At 40.7% G+C, this 19806-nt stretch overlaps 1 protein-coding gene across 1 annotated transcript; it reads right to left on the bottom strand.

Annotated features, from left to right (window-relative positions):
* Positions 1 to 8031: 8031 nt before the first annotated feature.
* Positions 8032 to 18316, bottom strand: NLRP10 (NLR family pyrin domain containing 10). Its single transcript, XM_054441017.2, is given in 4 exon segments — positions 8032 to 8899; positions 8901 to 9846; positions 11414 to 11747; positions 18202 to 18316. Coding segments are annotated over 3 exon segments (2103 nt in total). The 5' UTR covers positions 11703 to 11747; positions 18202 to 18316.
* Between the last annotated feature and the right edge of the window lie 1490 nt (positions 18317 to 19806).

Genomic DNA, 19806 nt, shown 5'->3' with positions numbered 1-19806 from the left:
CACCTGCCTAAGACTAATATGCATAAGAACGACCAAAAAAGCTCTTTTTCCCACCCCCAATCAGTCTAAGAAACACCAAATAATAAGCAAAAGAAATCTATTGCTAGGAGAGAAGTAAAATCACTGAAAAGGCCTTACTCCTGACACTGAAAGTCATAGCACTCACCTAAGATTAAGAATTGTTGGCCAGGCACAGTGGCTCACGCCTGTAATCCCAGCACTTTGGGAGGCTGAGGCAGGCAGATCACGAGGTCAGGAGATCGAGACCATCCTGGCTAACACGGTGAAACCCCATCTCTACTAAAAATACAAAAAATTAGCTGGGCACTGTGGCGGGCGCCTGTAGTCCCAGCTACTTGGAAGGCTGAGGCAGGAGAATGGCGTGAACCCAGGAGGTGGAGCTTGCAGTAAGCCGAGATTGCGCCACTGCACTCCAGCTTGGGCAACAGAGCAAGATTCCGTCTCAAAAAAAAAAAAAAAAAGAATTGTTAAGGACAGAAAAGAAAGCCCCTCTTTCTTCTCTCACTTCAATAAGCCTATGAATCACTAGAGGATCTTTTGAAAATGAAGATTCAAATTCAGTAGATCTGGAGTGGGCCTTGAGATTCTGCATTTTTAGCAAGCCCCCAGATGATGCCAGTGTGGCTGGGCCACAAACGACATATTAAGTAGCAAACTTCTAAAGAACTTTAGTGTTAACCAAGAGAATCCATGTTGGCTTGAATGACCCTAGCCCTTCCTTCAAAAAAACTTTTCGCAAAAAAAGGTACAGAAAGAACCTAACTTGTTCAAATGTGAGAAATAATCAAAAGAGAAACAGCATGATATTGAAGCAGAGACTACGAGAAAAAAAAGTTTCAGGGAGGAAATAGCATATTAAGAACAGTGACTATAAAAATGTTACTATGAAGCCGGTAAAAATTGTGGCCAAAAAAGAAAAGCCAATAATTTTAAATACCTATGAAGAAACTGCTCCTCTAAAACAAGAGTACAAAGCACAAATATAAGCATTAAGGAAATATATAGTTAAAAAAATGAAAGTTATAAAATACTAGCTACCAGAGTTCATAAAGGATATTGAATAATAAATGAAATTATTACTACAATGGTTTCCCTACCAGAACCATTAAAGAGGAGAACATACTTTTTTTTAGAAGTCATTATGATGTTATTATTTACACAATTGTTAAAGTACACAAATACAGGGGCAATACAAATGTACAGCTCAGAGACTGCTGCCCAATGCATAGGTTGACACAGATGTCCTACCTACGTTTCCTCTTTAATGGTTCTAATAGGGACACCATTTTAGTAATGACTCCTCTTTGCCAAAACATAGCAACAATTAGAAAATAGAATAAAGAAAAATAAAACAGAAAATAAAAGGTTAAATGACCACAGAAAAGTTTTAGACTTGGAAAGCAAACCAAGAAAATCCAATGTATATAACTGATCTCTTTGAAGAAGAAATACAAAATTATATATGTACATATACATTTATTTTTTAAAGACAGGTTCTTGCTATGTTGCCCAGGCTGTCCTCCAACTCCTAAACTCAGGTAATCCTCCCACTTTAGCCTCCAGAGTGCTGGGATTACAGGTGCGTGCCACCACACCCAGCAAAATTATTTTTTAAAATTCAAGAAGGCCGGGCGTAGTGGCTCACGCCTGTAATCCCAACATTTTGGGAGGCCAAGGCCGGTGGATCACCTGAATTCAGGAGTTCAAGACCAGCCTGACCAACATGGTGAAACCCCGTCTCTCCTAAAACATACAAGAATTAGCCAGGCGTGGTGGCAGGTGCCTGTAATCCCAGCTACTCGGGAGGCTGAGGCAGGAGAATTGTTTAAACCTGGGAGGCAGAGGTTGCAGTGAGCCGAGATCATGCCACTGCACTCCAGCCTGGATGACAAGAGTGAAACTCTGTCTCAAAAAAAAAAAAAAAATGAAATAAGACCAGAATCTACAGATAAACACAATTTGCACCAAAAATAAGTTAAAGGTACAGTGATTAGAAATGAAGAAATTAAACTGTCATTATTTGCAGACAACATAATGTGTCAATATAAGGTCCAAAAAGTCTGCTCTTAAACTATTAAAAAATAAGCAAATTTGGGGAAATGATAGTATAGAAGATCAATGTACAAAAAAAAATTAGATTGATAAAAAGCTAATTGTAAAAATAATTAGAAAATAAAAATTTAAGAATCATACTTAGAATTGTATTAAATACCATTAAAAGATATGAACTACAAAATATTGCTGTGAGACATCAAATGTGTATAAAAAGTAGAGCTATATACAATCAATGTACATGGATTAGAAGGATCAATATTATAAAATTGTCAGTCCTCTCAAATTTGATCTATAGATTGCATGCAATTTCAATCAAAACCCTAAAATCGTAATGTTTTTCTTATAAATTGACAAACTGCTTCTAAAATTTAAGTGTAGATGCAAAGGACCTAAAATAGCCACAAAAATCCAGAAGAAAAGTTGTTGTTCTTCCACTACCAGGTGGCAAGACTTATTACAAAGCTACCGTAATAAAAACTGCATGGTATTTGCCATGAGAATCTACAAATAGATCAATGGAAAAGAATAGAGAGATCAGAAGAGACTTATGTACACTTGATTTAGGATGAAGGTGATACTGCAGAACTGTGGAGAAAGGTTGATCTCTTGAATAAATAGTATTAGACCACCTGATTATCGCTACTGGGAAAAAATAAAACTTTATCTATCTCACATCATACACAAAAATTAATTCCTAGTGGTTTATGAGACTAAATATGTTAAGTAAAGCAATAAAGTTTCTGGAAGTTTATATAGGAGATTATTTTATATTCTCAGGATAGAAAATGTCTTAAACAGAAAATAAAATTATTAATCATAAAAGAAAAAATGAGTAAATTAAGAACTCCTTTATCAAAAGGCATCAAGAGACTGAAAAAACAAGCCAAAAAAAAAGAAGAGATATGTGTAACACATATTAACTGATAAACGACCTAACACCCAGAATATTTTTAATATCCTATATATCAGTAAAGTTAACCATATTTTTATTAACTCAAGTCCATACTTTATTCAGATTTCCTTAGTTTTTCAAGAGCAATTTTAGGTTTAAAGAAAAATTGAGCGGAAAGTACAGAATTCCCACATATAGTCAACAATACTGTATTATGTGCTTAAAAATTTATAAGAGGGTAAATTTCGTGTTGTGTTTTTAACACACACAAAAAGAAAAAAGGACACGGGAACATTTTTGGAGGGATTGTTATGTCTTCTATCTTGATTGTAGTGATGGTTTCACAGATGTACGTGTATGTACAAATTCATCAAATTTTATATATTAAATATGCACAATTTATTGTATTAAACTAATTATACTTCAATAAAACTTTTTTAAGTGCAGAAAGTTCCTATATACCCTCTCCACCACCACCACCCCCTCGCAAAATTTCTCTTATTAACATCTTGCATTAGTGTGACACATTTGTGATCATTGATGAACCAATTTTGACACACTATTATTAACTACAAGCCACAGTTTACATTAGGATTCACTCTGTATTGTATAGCTCTATGGGTTTTGAAAAATTTATGTCATGACTCCATCATTACAATATCACACAGAATAGTTTTACTATCCTAAAATGCCTGTGACTCCACCTAGTTATCTCTGCCTGACTCTCCTTGAACCCCTGGCAACCACTGATTTTTTAATTGTCTCCGTAGTTTTTCAGTTTTCATAAGAGCATGTATTTGGAATTATACAGTATGCAGCCTTTTCAGACTGACTTCTTTCACTTAGTAGTTGCATTAAGGCTCCTCCATATCTTTTCATGCCTTAATTGCTCATTTATTTTTATCACTGAATACTATTCCATTATGTGGATATATCACAGTTTGCTTATCCATCACCTATTGAAGGACATCTTGGTTGCTTCCAAATTTGGGCAATTACGAATAAAGCTGCTATAAATATTCCTGTGCAGGTTTTTATGTGGACATAAGTTTCCAACTCACTTGGGTTAATATCTAGGAGCATAATTGCTAGATCTTACATATAGTAAAACTATGTTTAGCTTTGTAAGAAACTGCCAAACTGTCTTTCAAAGTGGCTGTACCATTTTGCATTCTGACTAGCAATGAATAAGGCTCCCCTTACTCCACATCCTAACAAGCATTTAGTGTTGCCAGGATTTGGGTTGTTAGCCATTCTAACAGGGGTGTCATGGTATCTTATTGTGGTTTTAGTTTGCAATTCCCTAATGACATATGAAGTTGAGCATCTTTTCAAATATTTATTTGCCATCTGTGTATCTTCTTTAATAAGCTGTCTGCTCCAATCTTTTTACTCACCTTTTTTTTTGAGACAGGGTCTCACTCTATTGCCAGACTGGAGTGCAGTGGTGCGATCTCAGCTCACTGGAACCTCCGCCTCCCGGATTTAAGCAACTCTCCTGCCTCAGCCTCCTGAGTAGCTGGGACTACAGGTGTGTGCCACCACGCCCGGCTAATTTTTGTACTTTTAGTAAAGACGGGGTTTCACCACGTTGGCCAGGATGGTCTCGATCTCTTGACCTCGTGGATCCACCAGCCTCGGCCTCCTACTCACTTTTTAAGTAGACTGTTTACTTATTATTGAGTTTTAAGAGCTATTTGTATATTTTTTTACCCAAGTCTTTTATCAGATATGTGTTTGCAAATATTTTCTCCCAGTCTTTGGCTTATCTTTTCATTCTCTTAACAGTGTCTTTCACAGAGCAAAAGTTTTTAATTTTCATGAAGTCAACTAATTCTTTTTTTAATGATTCATGCTTTTGCTGTTATATCTAAAAAGTCATCACCAAACCCAAGGTCACCTATATTTTCTCCTATATTATCTTCTAGCAGTTTATATTAGTACTTTTGTATTTTACACTAGATTCATTTTTTTACATGTGGATGTCCAGTTATTTCAGCACCGTTTGTTGAAAAGAGTAAGCTTTCTCCATTAAATTGCTTTTGCTCCTTTGTCTAAGATCAATTGACCATTTTTGTGCAGGTTTGTTTCTGGTTCTCTATTCTACTCCACTGATTTCTCTATTATTTTAACAATACCATACTGTCTTGATTACTGTAGCTTTATAGTAGGAAGAAGTTGGATAGCAGCACTCCTCCAACTTTGTTCTTCTTCAATATTTTATTGGCTATTCTGAGTCTTTTGCCTTTGCACATAAACATTAGAATCAGCTTATCAATGTCCACAAAGTTATTTGCTGGGATCTTGATTGGGATTGCATTGAATCTACAGATCAAATTGGGGAAAACTAACATCTTAACAATATTGAGTCTTTCTATTCATGAACATGGAAAATCTTCCCATTCATTTACAGCTTCTTTGATTTCTTTCCTCAGAGTGTTGTCATTTTCCTCATAGAGATCATGTACATATTTAATTGGTTTATATGTAAGTGTTTTTTGGTGCTAAGGTAGATGGTGTTGTGTTCATTGCTGGTATGTAAGAAACCAATAGAATTTTGCATATTAGCCTTGTATCCTTCAATCTTACTATAATTACTTATTAGTTCCAGAGGGTTTAAAAAATAAATTCTTTGACATTTTCTACATAGACAATTTTGTCATCTGTGAACAAAGACATGTTATTTCTTCCCTCCCAATCACTATATCTTCTATTTCCTTTCCTTCTTTTTTTAACTTTTAAGTTCAGGGGCACATGTGCAGGTCCATTACATAGGTAAATTTGTGTCGGGGGTTTGTTGTACACATTATTTCATCAGCCAGGTGTTGAACCTACTACCCATTAGTTATTTTTCCTGATCCTCCCACCCCTCAGCCTTTGATAGGCCCCAATGTGTGTTGTTCCCCTCTATGTGTCCATGTGTTCTCATCATTTAACTCCCACTTATAAGTTAGAACATGTGGTATTTGGTTGCCTATTCCTGCATTAATTTGCTAAGGATAATGGCCTCCAGCTCTATTCATGTCCCTGCAAAAGACATGATCTCATTCTTTTTTACGGCTGCATCCTTTTCTTCTCTTATTGCATTGCTAGGATGTCCAGCACAAAGTTGAATAGGAGTGGTGAGAAAAGGCATCCTTGTCTTGTTCCCAATCTTATGGTGAAAGCATCTGCTTTCTCACAATTAAGTATGATTTTAGCCATAGGGCTTTTGTAGATGTTGTTTATCAAACTGAAGAAGTTCCCCTCTATTCCTAATTTGTTGAGAGTTTTTATCATAAATAGATGTTGGAAATGTTTTTCTGTATCTATTGATATGATCATATGATTTTACTTCTTTAGCCTGTTGATGTGATAAATTACATTAATTTTTAAATACTGATCTAGCCTTATATACCTGAAATAAATCTCACTTGGTCATAATATATAATTCTTTTTATACACTGTTGGATTCAATTTGCTCATATTTGGTTGAGGGTTTTTGCATATATGCTCATGAGAGATACTGTTCACATTTTTAAATGAATAAAAAATGTTAATAGTCAATTCACCAAAGGGTGTATCTAAACAGCCAATAAAGGTTTGTATAGACAACCTCATTACTCATAGGAAAAATGCAAATTAAAACCATGATTATGTAACCACAAGAATAGCTAAAGTGAAAAGATTGACAATACTAAGCATTGACAAGGATTTGGAATAGTGGTAACTCTTACACACTATTTATTAAAGAAGATTAATACAACCACTTTGAAAAATTGTTCATTTTTATCTTCTATAGCCAAAGACATATATATCCTTTGACCTGGAAGTTCCAGTTTTAGGTATATCCAACACAAATGAATATATATGTGCAGAAAAAGACATTCAAAATGATTATGGCAACATTATGTGTAACATATAAAAACTAGATGTTGAGGGGAAGAGGCCAAGACACAATAGAACATTTATGTACATTTTTAAAATGGGAGAAAACTAAACTGTATGTGTATGTAAATGCTTGCCCAAAACCTGGCACACAACAACAGCTCTAAAATGTGTTAGCTTTTATTATTGTCATGGTTTCTGCTACTCTAGTAGCAGTAACAGTAGTAGGTCTAAACCATATATTTCCCCAAATTATAAATGTTACAATTCTTATTTTATAAATTGTTTTAAACTGACTCTTGGAAAAGATAAGTAATTGAGCAAAGGTATATAGCTAGAAAATGGCAGATCCAGTATTTAGATCCAATATTTAGAACCAGGTTTATTAGAACCAGTGTTCCTAATCTTTCCAGTAAAACACACTGATTCTCAAATCAACGATATTTTATGCATATTCAACTAGCAATAATGATCATAAGTAATTTATGTTTATTATTTCTAGCCCATAAAACTGTTATATTATCTCTGGCATAATTTTAACATGCTTATAACACCAATATAAGTTCTTGTGTTACATTTGCTTTTGTTGCCCATGAAATCTACAGTCAGGCACTATTTTCATCTGGTGGAGCCTTGGTATGTAACTCCAAATTTATCCTTTCCTTCTCCCAATTGCCAACATCCATGTATCAAAATCTTTAATTATATAAACTTATCTTAATTTCAGATTGAGGACAAAGAGGTCCCTAGACACACATTCAATAAACCTTTACTACACACTATTCTATGCCAGGTTTTTGCACAGGTCTGGACACAGCATGATGAATTCAAAATGTATAATCCTTGCCTTTCTTACATGTCTGTATCCCTATAGTTTTAGGCTGTAAAAACAATTCCTGGAAATGTTTCCAGAAGCCCTCTCTGAAATAATCAGGAAATAGTATATTGTATAGGTAAGAGTAAAATGTCAGAATCAAATGCTTGGTCATTAACATATAAGAGGAGCTATGGAAACTATACTCTTTACTGTAGGAAGTTATAAACAGCCTCTGGGGATGGTACTAGAGACCTTGGTGGTGCATGGGGCTGTTCCTAAGGACTCACTGCACATTTGCCCAGGTCCTATGTTTATATCTTCTGATCGTCTCGAATCTAATTCTCTTTTCTATTTGTTCTTTTGTCCTTCACTCCTTCTATTACCCATTAGTCTTGATTCTCCTCTCTCCATCCTTTTTAACTTTGTCTGTCTTTCCACATCTTCCTGTGCGTCCCTTCACCCCTTCATTCCTCCAACCCTTCAGCGTGATTGTCCCCATTTCCCTGCATCCCATCCCACTGCACCTAACTTCCTCATCTGTTTCCTCTGTCCCTCTGCCTTTTCCAGTAGAAGCCTCCTTTTGTGTTCCTGCTATATTATCTTTGCCCTCCTTCTGTCCATGGACAGAAGGACATTTTTGCTCCTTCTTAGGTCCATGACTCAAGCTGCTTTTGACAGAAAATAAATTCTGGCTCTGTGATTTCTTTTCATTTGAATGTTTTATCTTGAATGATACATTGTTCATCTGAATACCTTTTACCAGATTCTTCATTTTAGCTTCATACAGGGAGAATTCCAAATCCCAGGTCCTGTTGTGCTTCATAGATTCCATCTGTTCTTTAAAATGCTTCAGATCCTGCGCTAAACAGGGAGAAATTCTGAAGCAGAACTTGAGCTCCAAGTTCGAGAAGCTGTCTTTTTTCGATATGTCCAATAAAAACTGCATAGTGAGGGTCATCTCATCACTCCCTTCCTGCTCCTTTACCTCCAGCAGCCTTTGCACTTCTCTGCGGGACTCTTTCCCCAGCCGGCTTTGGTCCTCTTTCACCAGGTAAGACATGGCTTGAAAAAAGTCCTGGAAGCTGATGTGGCGGAAGCTGTAGAACTTCTTGATGGCAAGTCCCAATTGGTAGTCATTACTACTCAGGAAAGCGGCAAGCCTGGGGCCATCTAAATTGTGTTTCCTGAGCTCAGCTTCTTCAAATAGGAACCTCTGGTGCTGAATCCCTTCAGCAGCTAGGGAGCAGACTCCTCAGGACCCTGTGCCGGGAAAGATCGGAGCAGCCCCCATCATCATCGGGCGGCAGGAAGGTGGAGACGTAAGCCATGAAGATGTCAGTGCTGTTTCTAGGTGTCTCTAAGACAGCTTTGCCTCTCTCCATCTGCCCCTTCAGCCAGGAGCAGACCACCCAGCAAATGCCTGGAACCTGACACGCTTTGTAGAGAATGTCATTTTTCTGTACAATGTCGAAGGCACGGTCAGCTTGCTTCTCATCCGTGAAATAGGAGCTGAAGTACCTCGCCCTCTCCTCCTCAGAGAAGCCTAGGATATGGACATGGCGTGCTTGTTTCAGCAAGGGCTCCAGATTCCTCAAAGCCAGGGGCCGGGTGGTGATGAGAAGGGAGCATGTGGGGAGTGTATGTCTCCTAATTAGAAGGTGCAGCAGGCTCTCCTTGGGACTCAAACCCCTCTTCTTCAACTTTTCTTCAAAGGGCCTCTGCAGCTCATCAAAGCCATCCAGGATGAACAGGAGCCGCTCTGGCTGCCTCAGAATCTCTGTGACAGGGGTTTGATTGTCCCCGCAGCACCAGAAAAGGAGCTGTTCTAGTTTGCTCTCCAGCAGCAGGACGACTTCTTTGCAGCTTACATAAAAGACATAATCAAACCGGCCTGGGTACAGAGTACCAGTGGCCCAGTCCAACACTATTTTTCTGGCGAGAGTTGTCTTTCCAGTGCCAGCCGACCCCTGTAGCACAACTAAGGATGGGGCTAGGGAGGGCTTTTCCCCTGAATCAAATAGAACCTCCACCATGACAGAGTCCAGCTCCTGCTCTGGGATGGGGCAGGCAAGTGATTCTGGGCTCTCTGAGCTGGGCTTGGCCACCAGGAGCACCTGGTTGTATCTGCCATTAACTCCTGCTTCCTGCCATTCCTCTAGGCAGCGCACATGCTCTCGGTATATTTCTCTGTAATCTGAGCCAAACAAATGGGATGTTAGGTGGTGAAATGGGAATTTTAGAAGGCAAAATGGCCCCTCCAAACTGACTCTGCTCATTAGTCTTCTTGTATGTCTCCAACTTGGATCTCGCTGAGATTATAGTTCTGGCTTCATGGGGAGGGGCCACTATATGTGTGCATGAGTGTGTGTGTGCAGGTGCAGTATGCATATGCACATCTGTATGAGTGTGCAAGGGTGTGTTCTGTGTGTGTGGATATCTGTGCATGAATGCTGGTATCCACATGTGCTCATGGATCTTCGTGTACTGTTGTGCAGGGAAGTCATGTCAGTGTGCATCAGCAAGTGTGTGTCTGTAAGAATACATATAAGTGCAAAATGCCTGTGTGAGAATGCATGAATGTCTGAGTGTTCATGTGAAATGTCTCCATGTGAAGAGGTGAGGACAGAGAGAGGGGAAAGGAAAGGGATGCCTGAGGATGGTGAAGTGATAGGAGCCTTGATATAGTTTGGATGTTTGTCCCCTCCAAATTTCACATTGAAATGTGATCCCCAATGTTGGAGGTAGGGCCTAGTGGAAGTTGTTTTTGTCATGGGGGCAAATCCCTCATGAATGTCTTGGGGCCCTCCCCACGGTAATGAATTAGTTCTTGCTCTATTAGCTACACAAGAGCTGGTTGTTTAAAAGAGCCTGGCACCTCCTCCCCTCTCTCTTCTTCCCTCTCTTGCCATGTGACACACCAGCTCTGACCTTGCCTTCTTCCATAACTGAAAGCTTCCTGAGGCCTCACCAGAAGTCAATGTTGACAATATGCCTCTTGTACCACCTGCCAAACCATGAGCCAAATAAACCTCTTTTCTTTATAAATTACCCAGTCTCAGATATTCCTTTATAGCAATACAAAAGGGACTAAGATAAGCCTGTTCTTGGGAAAGGACAAGCCAAATGCTAAATATAAACCAGCTTCTCAGAAACAGCCATGACTCTGGGTCCATGAAACCCTCCCATTTGTATGTAGCAGAGGAGCTTTCAGGCATGAAAGGAGCCTATGGGAGGGAGCAAAGGCACCAAAAGATCCCTCCCTCCTCCCAGGCACCCACAGGAAGAACAAGGAGGCCATGAGGTTCCACACCACCCACTCTGTAGTGTGGTTCCTTGAGAGATCAGGAACAGAAGACTTAGAAGCAGCCTGAGCTGCCTGCCAGGAAGCAGCTAGGGACAGGTCTGACCCCTACATCCTGATGCTATTTCTTCTGGTTAGTGGAAATCCCTTCAACAACACCCTCCCAGTCTCTAAGCCCCTTTCTTCAGACTCTCCCCTTCTCTGCCACTGCAACTGGAGGTAGGAGATGGGGAAGAAAGACTAGTCTTTTCTTAAATAAATCCCAGCTTTGGCTCAGTCCCCCTCCTGACAGTTGTTGGAACCCTCAGGTGGAGACCACCAAGGACTCTGGGGCACCAGGGACTAGAGGACAAGGTGACAGAAGGCATAAGTTACAGGCTACAGGCAGCTCTGGAAATGCCATGGCGGGAGGGGAGTCCCAGTGCCATCCTGCCCTCCCCTTCCCCTACTCCGCACTCACCATGCAGACAAATGTGGCTGAGCTGGTCCACAAGTTCCAACAGATTCATGACCTTCAAGCCCTTGAGGACAACTTTCACAGCCTCCTTTTCTCCATACTTTGAAATCAGTAATTCTGCCAGGTCCACCGGAATCAGGCCCTCCAACTCCCCTCTGGCCAGTGGGGGCTGGCCCTCAGACAGGGTCATATCCCTTAAGTAGAACTTTAACTTCTTGAAATCGTTCTCCTCAAGGTCACTCAAGGCCCAGAGCAATGCCTCCCGGGGGTTTCTGGCCTTGGCCGTGGCCATGGTGATCTGGGGGAAGGATCAAGTCCAGACCAGAAGACCAGTGACCTGGAGAAAGAGGCAAAAGGAGAGGTCCACTGCTGAGAGGCCCACCCTGCTTTCTGGGGGCTTGGCAAGCTACAGAGTGGAGGCCAAGGAGGGACAAGATACATGTGCAAAGCTCCAAGAAAGACAAGCACATGAAACAGCAGGGGAATTTTCCTAGTCATTCCTCTCTGCCTCTTTGTCAAGTGACACGTGACTGTGTTGGCAAATGGGTAGGAAGGTATGTAGGTGTGTTGATCTCTCAATCTCTCTCTCTCTCTCTCCCTCCCAAACTCTATCTCTGTCTCTCTCTGTCTCCCCGCTCCCTTCCTCTTTCCCTCTTACACACATTCTTTATTAGGCTCTGTATGCCTCCTTAGACGGATGGATTAAGAAAAAAAAAACTTCAAGTTTTTTATTTATTTTATTTTTTTTGGAGACAGAGTCTCCCTCTGTTGCCCAGGCTGGGGAGCAGTGGCATGATCTCGGCTCACCGCAACCTCCATATCCCATGTTCGAGCAATTCTCCTGCCTCAGCCTCCCAAGTAGCTGGAATTACAGGTGCCCACCACCACGCCCAGCTCACTTTTGTATTTTAGTAGAGATGGGGTTTCACCATATGGGCCCGGCTAGACTCGATCTCCTGACCTCAGGTGATCTGCCCACCTTGGCCTCCCAAAGTGCTGGGATTATAGGCATGAGCTACTGTGCCCGGCCAAGTTTTAAGTTTTAAAAGCGAGCCTGTCCCTGGCTGTGTGAACCTATAGAAAGCTGGAGCACATTTGCTGGAACTGCTATGGTATGGCAAGAAGGTTAAAAAAAATCTACACTCAACCCATTGGCCTCACATGTCAGCCTCCTGGCCTCAGTCACACAGGGATTGCAAAGCTAGAAGTCTCCTAATTCAAATAAGGAAACAAATCCAGATAATGATACGAAGAGGAATCACCACCTGTGAGTGCTGACTTTGTGCCAGGTGATTTACATATCCTTTTTGATCATCTCAGAAATCATCTCAGGTACTGTTCCACATGAGAAATTTGGCAGTCAGAGAAAAATGGTTTTTCAGAGTTTTCCAGAGCTAGGCCACTGGGCAAAGAGGCAGGATTTAAACTGTGGTCTATGCCCTGGGTGGAAGAGAGAGACAGAAAAAACTCAAAAGATAAAGAAATAGAAGACAGAGTCAGGAACCAGGAAGTTAGGCTAAATGTTACCAGAAACTGGAGACATGTATAAATACTAAAGTAACAGGGAAAGGAGAGCAGGATTTTGAGTTGTGTTTCTAATGTAGAACTAAAATGTAGGCCAGGTGGCAGTCTTTGGAAAAGAAAAGCAACAATTAATGGAAAGCCTTCAGAATCCAGAAATACACCTGTGACCTAAGGCCCATAGGGAACCCATCTCAGTAGCACAATGTCACATTCATCATTGAGAGTGTTCAAAAGAGAATTTGGGAACACAGAGAGTTGTTGCGATTCAAATACCAACGTTTCGACTACATACTGACAGAGAAAGAAAATGTTTGGAACATGTTAGGATACATGGGACTTTGGTTGTGAGTCATAGGCCAGTTTGGAAAAGCAGGCCTGTGAAAGCAGGATCAATTTACAACAAAGCTTCAGGCTGCATGGGAAGACTCAGGGCTTCCCTGCAAATTTCTGATGTTGGCAGAGCTATTTAATAATTCAGGAAAGAAAAGACAACACTAGAACCTGCCAAGAAGATGTCCAGTCTAGGCTGCTTACCACAGTTCAGACTTGGGGAGCTGGAGGTGAGGCAGGGAGAACTCAGCTCCCTGATCCAGGAGCCCAGTAAGCAAAGCCTGGGGACTGAGATGAAACAGATCCCCTTTCCTGGTCAGACAGCTCTACAGGTCCAAGTCTGGGCTCTCTTAGCCCATACTCACTAGTTCACTTCTGCTTGGTGGTGCTGGTACCTACCAGCTACAGCTTGATACCTGACAGTTCCTAGTATATGTAGGCCTGGAACAGAAGGGCCCCTCCCCACCTGCCCCAGGACTCTGTGAAGCAGAACCAACCACCCACTGACTGTCAGTGGGATGACTGTCAATGGGATGGGCAATTGCTCATCAGTGGGAAACTTGACCTCATTTTTTCAAATGTTGAAGTTGAGAAACAAGGGAGGGGTGGAAGGCATGAACTATTCTGTCACCAAGAGAAAAAGAGCCCAGGAGACTTCCCACGTCCCTCCCTAAAACCGACACTCCTCCTCTACCACTTAAACCCAGCCTAGGCTGGGGCAGTTTGACTAGAAAGACGAAAGAATTGAAGCACTGCCACCACCACATCCTCCACCAGTGCACCATTTCTCTAAGTTGTTGAAATCACTAGAGAATGAAAAAGGAAGAAGATAGGAGCTCCATGAAGTAGGAATTCAAACAAGGAGAAAAACAGGCCAGGCACGGTGGCTCACACCTGTAATCCCAGCAATTTGGGAGGCCGAGGTGCATGGTTCATTTGATGTTGGGAGTTTGAGACCAGCCTGATCAACATGGTGAAACCCTGTCTCTACTAAAAATACACAAATTAGCCGGGAATCATGGTGCACGCCTGTAATCTCAGCTACTCGGGAGGCTGAGGCAGGAGAATTGCTTGAACCCAGGAGGCAGACGTTGCAGTGAGCTGAGATTGTGCCACTGCACTCCAACCTGGGCAACAAAGTAAGACTTTGTCTCAAAAAAACAAAAAAGAAAAAGGAGAAAAACAAATTCCGAGAAGGCAGCCAGTCCTCTGGCCTAGGAGAGCTGAGGATCCCCGAGAGCCCTGACAGAAAGAGAACAGGTTTCTCCAAAAAGAATGTCTCCAAGAAAAAAGAAAAAAGACTTGCTAGATTAGCTGATGCTATTGGCCTTCTAAAAGAGCCTATTGGGAGGCTATTAGAAGGTCGAAAAAGCTAGCAGTAACTTCCAAGAAAACCAGATAAATGAAAGTAAAATAAAGAAATTACTAGCAAGAGGAGAAACAAAAAATAAAATTGGAAATATAATAGTAAACTAATATACTCAAGTGTGAATAATGTTTGCATAGAAATCATAGTGTAACCACTGAACATTGCTCTAAAATTTAAAATATAATTATATTGAAAGGATGGTGGTGGAATGTACTAGAAGAGGAAGTTGATAGATAATGCCTAAAATGTTGAATCAAAAGATAGTGATATACAGTACACATATTACTTCAAAATGCAGAGATGTAAGAAGAAATAGTCAAAATCTAATGTATTAATAGTTGTTTCAGGGAAAAGAGACTGGGCATCAGGAGAGGAAAGGACTACTGTTCCAGGGCATAAGTTTTTTAATGCCTATTGACTTTAGAAACCATAACCATGTATTACTTTGAAAAGATAAAAATTAACTTAGCAAAGAAACAGTAAGAGGTAAAGAAATGGAGTTAACATGTATAGACAAATCTCTCTGGAAGCTTGGTAACAAAAATGATGAGAAAGGTCCTGAGGTAATATGGGAAATGTGAAGTTCAGAGAAGGTTTTGTTTGCTTTAACATGGGAAAGGGCGGAATGTACCTGGATGCTGATACAAAGCCTCCCATAGAGAGGTCAGGTTAGAAATGCAGAAGAGAAAGGCAAGCACCAGAGGAGGGAATGGAGAATGGGGATTGGGACAGGATTCGAAGCAAAGGCAAAAGATTGGCCTTTGACAGGAGGCTGGAAGGAACAGCATCCATTCATTCCTGAGGAAAGTGAGAGAGGTTGTTTGGCAGAGAAAGTCAGGTGTGTGGGTTTTGTGGTCAGAAGATAAGCATGGTCATGTCTGAGTCTCCATATGCTCTGTGAAGTACGTGTGAGAGCATCCCATGAGTGAGAGGGGAGGGGTGGTTGAGGAGGGGAGACACCTTGAGGAGGCCACTGCAAGCCTTCCCTCCTGTGCACCTCTCCTCCTCCTCCAAGGCCTCTTGTGCCCACTGCTCAGGGAGTACCCCAGAGTCCAGGGGAACAGGCAGGAATGGGACTGGCCTTTCCCAGTGCCTTGACCAAGATGAGGCTAGCGACAAAAACAAGACTGACAAGAACCAGGACCTAGAGACCAAGATGGGAAGATAAAAGAGTGAGACACAGTTATGTAGTGAGGGTGACAGAGAGAGCAGAAAGCCCACTTACTGCGAAGGCACCAGGTCTGGAGACCACTGTGCCAGATTCAGAATCACACCTGAAGAAAGGAGGAATGAGATGCATGGAACCCACTATAATTGGAGGGTGCAGGCAAGAGATGAAATGAGTCCTCCCTGCCTATCCACCCTGGCCTGGCTACAGGCAACACTGACAATTGCAACTAAGTCCCAAAAAGGGAAGGGATGGAGAGGAAAGAAAGAGAAACCAAGCGTGGGAATAGGAAGAGATCAAAAGAGTAAGGAGTCAGAGAAGAGATACAGAGAGATATCAGAAAAATGAGCAGACAAAATAGAAAGTCAGAGAGAGTGAGAGACAGATGAAGCCAGCTGGTAGGTATGAGTCTCTCTCTTTCCCATACAAACACACACACATGCTTACACACTCACTCTATACACAGTATTTCTTCACAGCAAGCTCTTAGAAACAAGGGCAATGAGAAAAACATGTGAAGCAATTGGAGTTTCTCGATCAAGCTGCAGTGTTCCCACATTCATTATACTCTTTCCCTACCTATGGAGGCAGATCCCAAGGCAAAGTTGAACACACGTCTTCATCCTCTTGCTTCCAGGCCTTCTTTTTGACACAGGCAGGAGCTCCAACCCCAGTCTGTCCCCTCTTATACAAGGGCCCTTTGAGACAGTCCCCTCAGACTCCCCAAAGGTCACCATCTTCTCCTTTACACCTTGGTCAGTTTTGATGGAGTTAGCACATGGAGTTGGTAAGCTTAAAGGTCTTCTTGAGACAGGAGATCCTGTGGCCATTTTGGAGGTATCTGTCTCTGCTGCTAGAAGCTGTCTTTTCTCAAGAGTATTGTCACAAGGCTTTTGTAAACCAAAAAGTATCTGAGACAGGTCTCAATCAATTTAGAAAGTTTATTTTGCCAAGGTTAAGGATGTGCCTATGACACAGCCTCAGGAGGTCCTGAAGCAACGTGCCTAAGGTGGTCGGGGCACAGCTTGGTTTTATACATTTTAGGGAGACATGAGACATCAATCAATATATGTAAGACGTACATTGGTTCAGTCCAGAAAAGTAGGACAAATCAAAGCAGGGAGAGGGCTTCCAGGTCATAGGTAGATAAGACATAAATGGCTGCATTATTTTTAGTTTCTGATCAGCCTTTCACTGAATACACAATTTACAGGAACAGTCACTTATGCCTTAGTCTAGCTTAGTGAAATAATGGAGCAAGGAAGCAATCAGATATGCATTTGTATCATGTTAACAGAGGGATGACTTTGAGTTCTGTTTTTTATCCACAAGGAGTTTTCCTGTGGGCAAATTGTAACGGAGGTATGTAGCTTTTTTTTTTTATCTTTGTAGCTATCTTATTTAGGAATAGAATGGGAGGCAAGTATGCCCACAGTACCCAGTTTGACTTTTCCCTTTGGCTTAGTGATTTGGGGGACCTGAGATTTATTTTCCTTTTGTATTTCCCCACTTTTCTTTTTAAAAAGCTTTCAAAGAAAGCATTTTAGAGGAAAATGAGTCTTTGGTCTGAGGTTTTGTCTGATCTCTCATGGCTAGGATGGTTTATTCCTAGATGGGTAGGTCCCACATTATTAGGAAAGCTCATTTTTAGCAGATTGTAAAGTCACACATTCTACAAAGAGAAAATAGGGGGAGGGAGGAAGAAAAACAACAACAAACAAATAATGAAGAACAATCCTGGAAAATTCATGTAGGCCATATTACTCTGAAGTCCATACATCAGTAGGCAGGTATGAAAGTGGTTTAGGTATGTAAATAGGCTGCCATTATTTTCTTCTAAAGTTTAAGCTGTTCACAAAGCTTTAAGAAAGCACGGCTTAATCTTCAGTGGTTTCAAACCAGGAAAAATGGGAGAAAAGGAAAAAAAAGAAAAAGAAATATTGAAAACATTGTTTTGGAGACTTGTAGCCAGGAAAATTTTTAGAATTCAGTCCAAACTGTAGAAAATAATAAAAACTAAAAAACATTAGGCAAGACTAGACTCTAACAATTGTACTATAGTTTATTCTGAAACATAATTTTTCTCTCTCCAGTCCTATTTTCACTAAAGACAAGTCATAAGACAAATTCATTTGCAAAATAAGTCTTAATCTTATTATACTTGGCTGGGGTATTTTCATAAAGTCAGCAAGAATAATTATTTGTCATATAGCCTCCTCTTTTTTTTTTAATTGGCATTGCTGGCACTTTATTCCATAAGGAATCTCAGATTCGACTTTAATGCCTTAAGCCTAGCCTCTGCCCGCAAATATCTGTATTAATTGGGTGAATTCCTCACCTTGAATTCCCAAGAAAACTTGGGGCTCCTGGGACTATCAGAAAGTGACATTCTTTACTTACCACAGTATAATTGTCTGAGGGGTTCTTCCTGCCCACTGCATAAAGAAAGACCACGGCACTGTAGTAGAAAACAGACACAAGGCCAGCCACACCACATGGGAGATGAAATTTCTACTCAAATCATCTCATTCAAAGCTGGTAAGGTTAGACGTTTTTCAAAGGCGTTTTGGGGAAGGGGTGGGGGTGGCCAGGTAGCAGGTACTTGCTGCTGATTGGTTGGGGTGGAGACGAAATCACAAGGGGTCGAAGCTGTCCTCCTGCAGGCCAAATCGCTTCTGGGTGCAGCCACAGGAGTGGGGTTGTTGGTCCAGGTGGAGCCATGGGTATCAGACATGCAAAAAAGTCTGGAAACATATCTCAAAAGGCCAATCTACAATAATGGTGTTATTTGCAGCAGTAATTGGGGAAGTAGCATATCTTATAACCTCCAGAATAATGGCTGACAATCGTTTATGTCTACACCTTAGCAGGATTTAGCCTCCTCTCCTTCTCCCAGCCTGACGGCATCTCATTAGCTTTACAAAAGCAGTTGAGTTTGGGGCAAGGCCTATTATCATTTAACTATAGCCTAAATGTCTTCCAAAGATAGCTTGGCCCAATAGCCCAGGAATAATTAAGGGAAAGGCAAGGTGGGGATTGTGTTAGTTTAGCTTACTGTTATACTTTTCTCACTGATATAACTTTTGCAAAGGCGGTTTCAACAGGTAAGGAACCTGTACAGGGACTGTGTAGACAAGGTATGGGGCCATCTTTCCCAAGGGGTTTTCATTGACTCTATAAGTCAACTTTGAGTCCTTAAAGGCATCTGTATCTGAAAGCATGCCATTCCAGTCAAAACCCTGGTAAAATAACCTGTGTCTTCAATTGTGTCCTGTTACAAAAGAAAACAGATTCCTATTGCACTTGTGCAAATGACTATATTACCATAAGTTAAAAATATTCACAAGTAGTTTCCAAATTTTTGAGAAATCAGGTAGAGAGAAATATGTTCCAAATTTTGTTTATAGGAGTTTACTCAATTGTTAAAAGCTGTAAAAACCCCAAAAGAAAAGTTTATTGGCTCTGAAAAACAAAGGATCAGCAATGTTTTAAACAAAATGTCATAAAAGGATTATTTCAGTCTTCTGTTAGTTCAGTCCATGGAGTTAACTCCTATTCTGTTTGATATTCATGAACATTTCAGCTCTCCATGGGAGTCTTGGAAGTTTTTCCTCTATTCTAGTGTCACAGTCTCCAAAGTTATTAGAAATATATTTATATAAATGTGTTATTAGTATATGTTCCCGAATTGTATGAAATTCCTGTGATTCTGATATGTCTTAGCATACGTTATCAGTAGTAATTATGATTATGTAAAATTGTTGTATGCCACAAAAGCAACCAAATTTCCTTGTCAATTGTGTCTTTATGACTATTCTAACACTTGTCATCCACAGTTGTTTTACTTCTATGCTTTCCAAAGATTTTTTTTTTTTATAATCAGCTATAGGGCTCTGACAGGTGTTCTTGAATGCAGTTTTCTAATAACTTTATTTTCCTTTCACACCTTCAAGGAGAAGGAGGCCTTCAAACTCCCCCAGTGGTGTAGCCAGTGCTAGCAAGATG

Source organism: Pongo pygmaeus, chromosome 9, assembly GCF_028885625.2.
Source record: "Pongo pygmaeus isolate AG05252 chromosome 9, NHGRI_mPonPyg2-v2.0_pri, whole genome shotgun sequence".
In the NCBI taxonomy this organism is placed as follows: domain Eukaryota; kingdom Metazoa; phylum Chordata; class Mammalia; order Primates; family Hominidae; genus Pongo; species Pongo pygmaeus.
The sequence above is the reverse complement of the archived record's forward strand: the minus strand, read 5'-3'. Positions and strand labels throughout refer to the sequence as shown.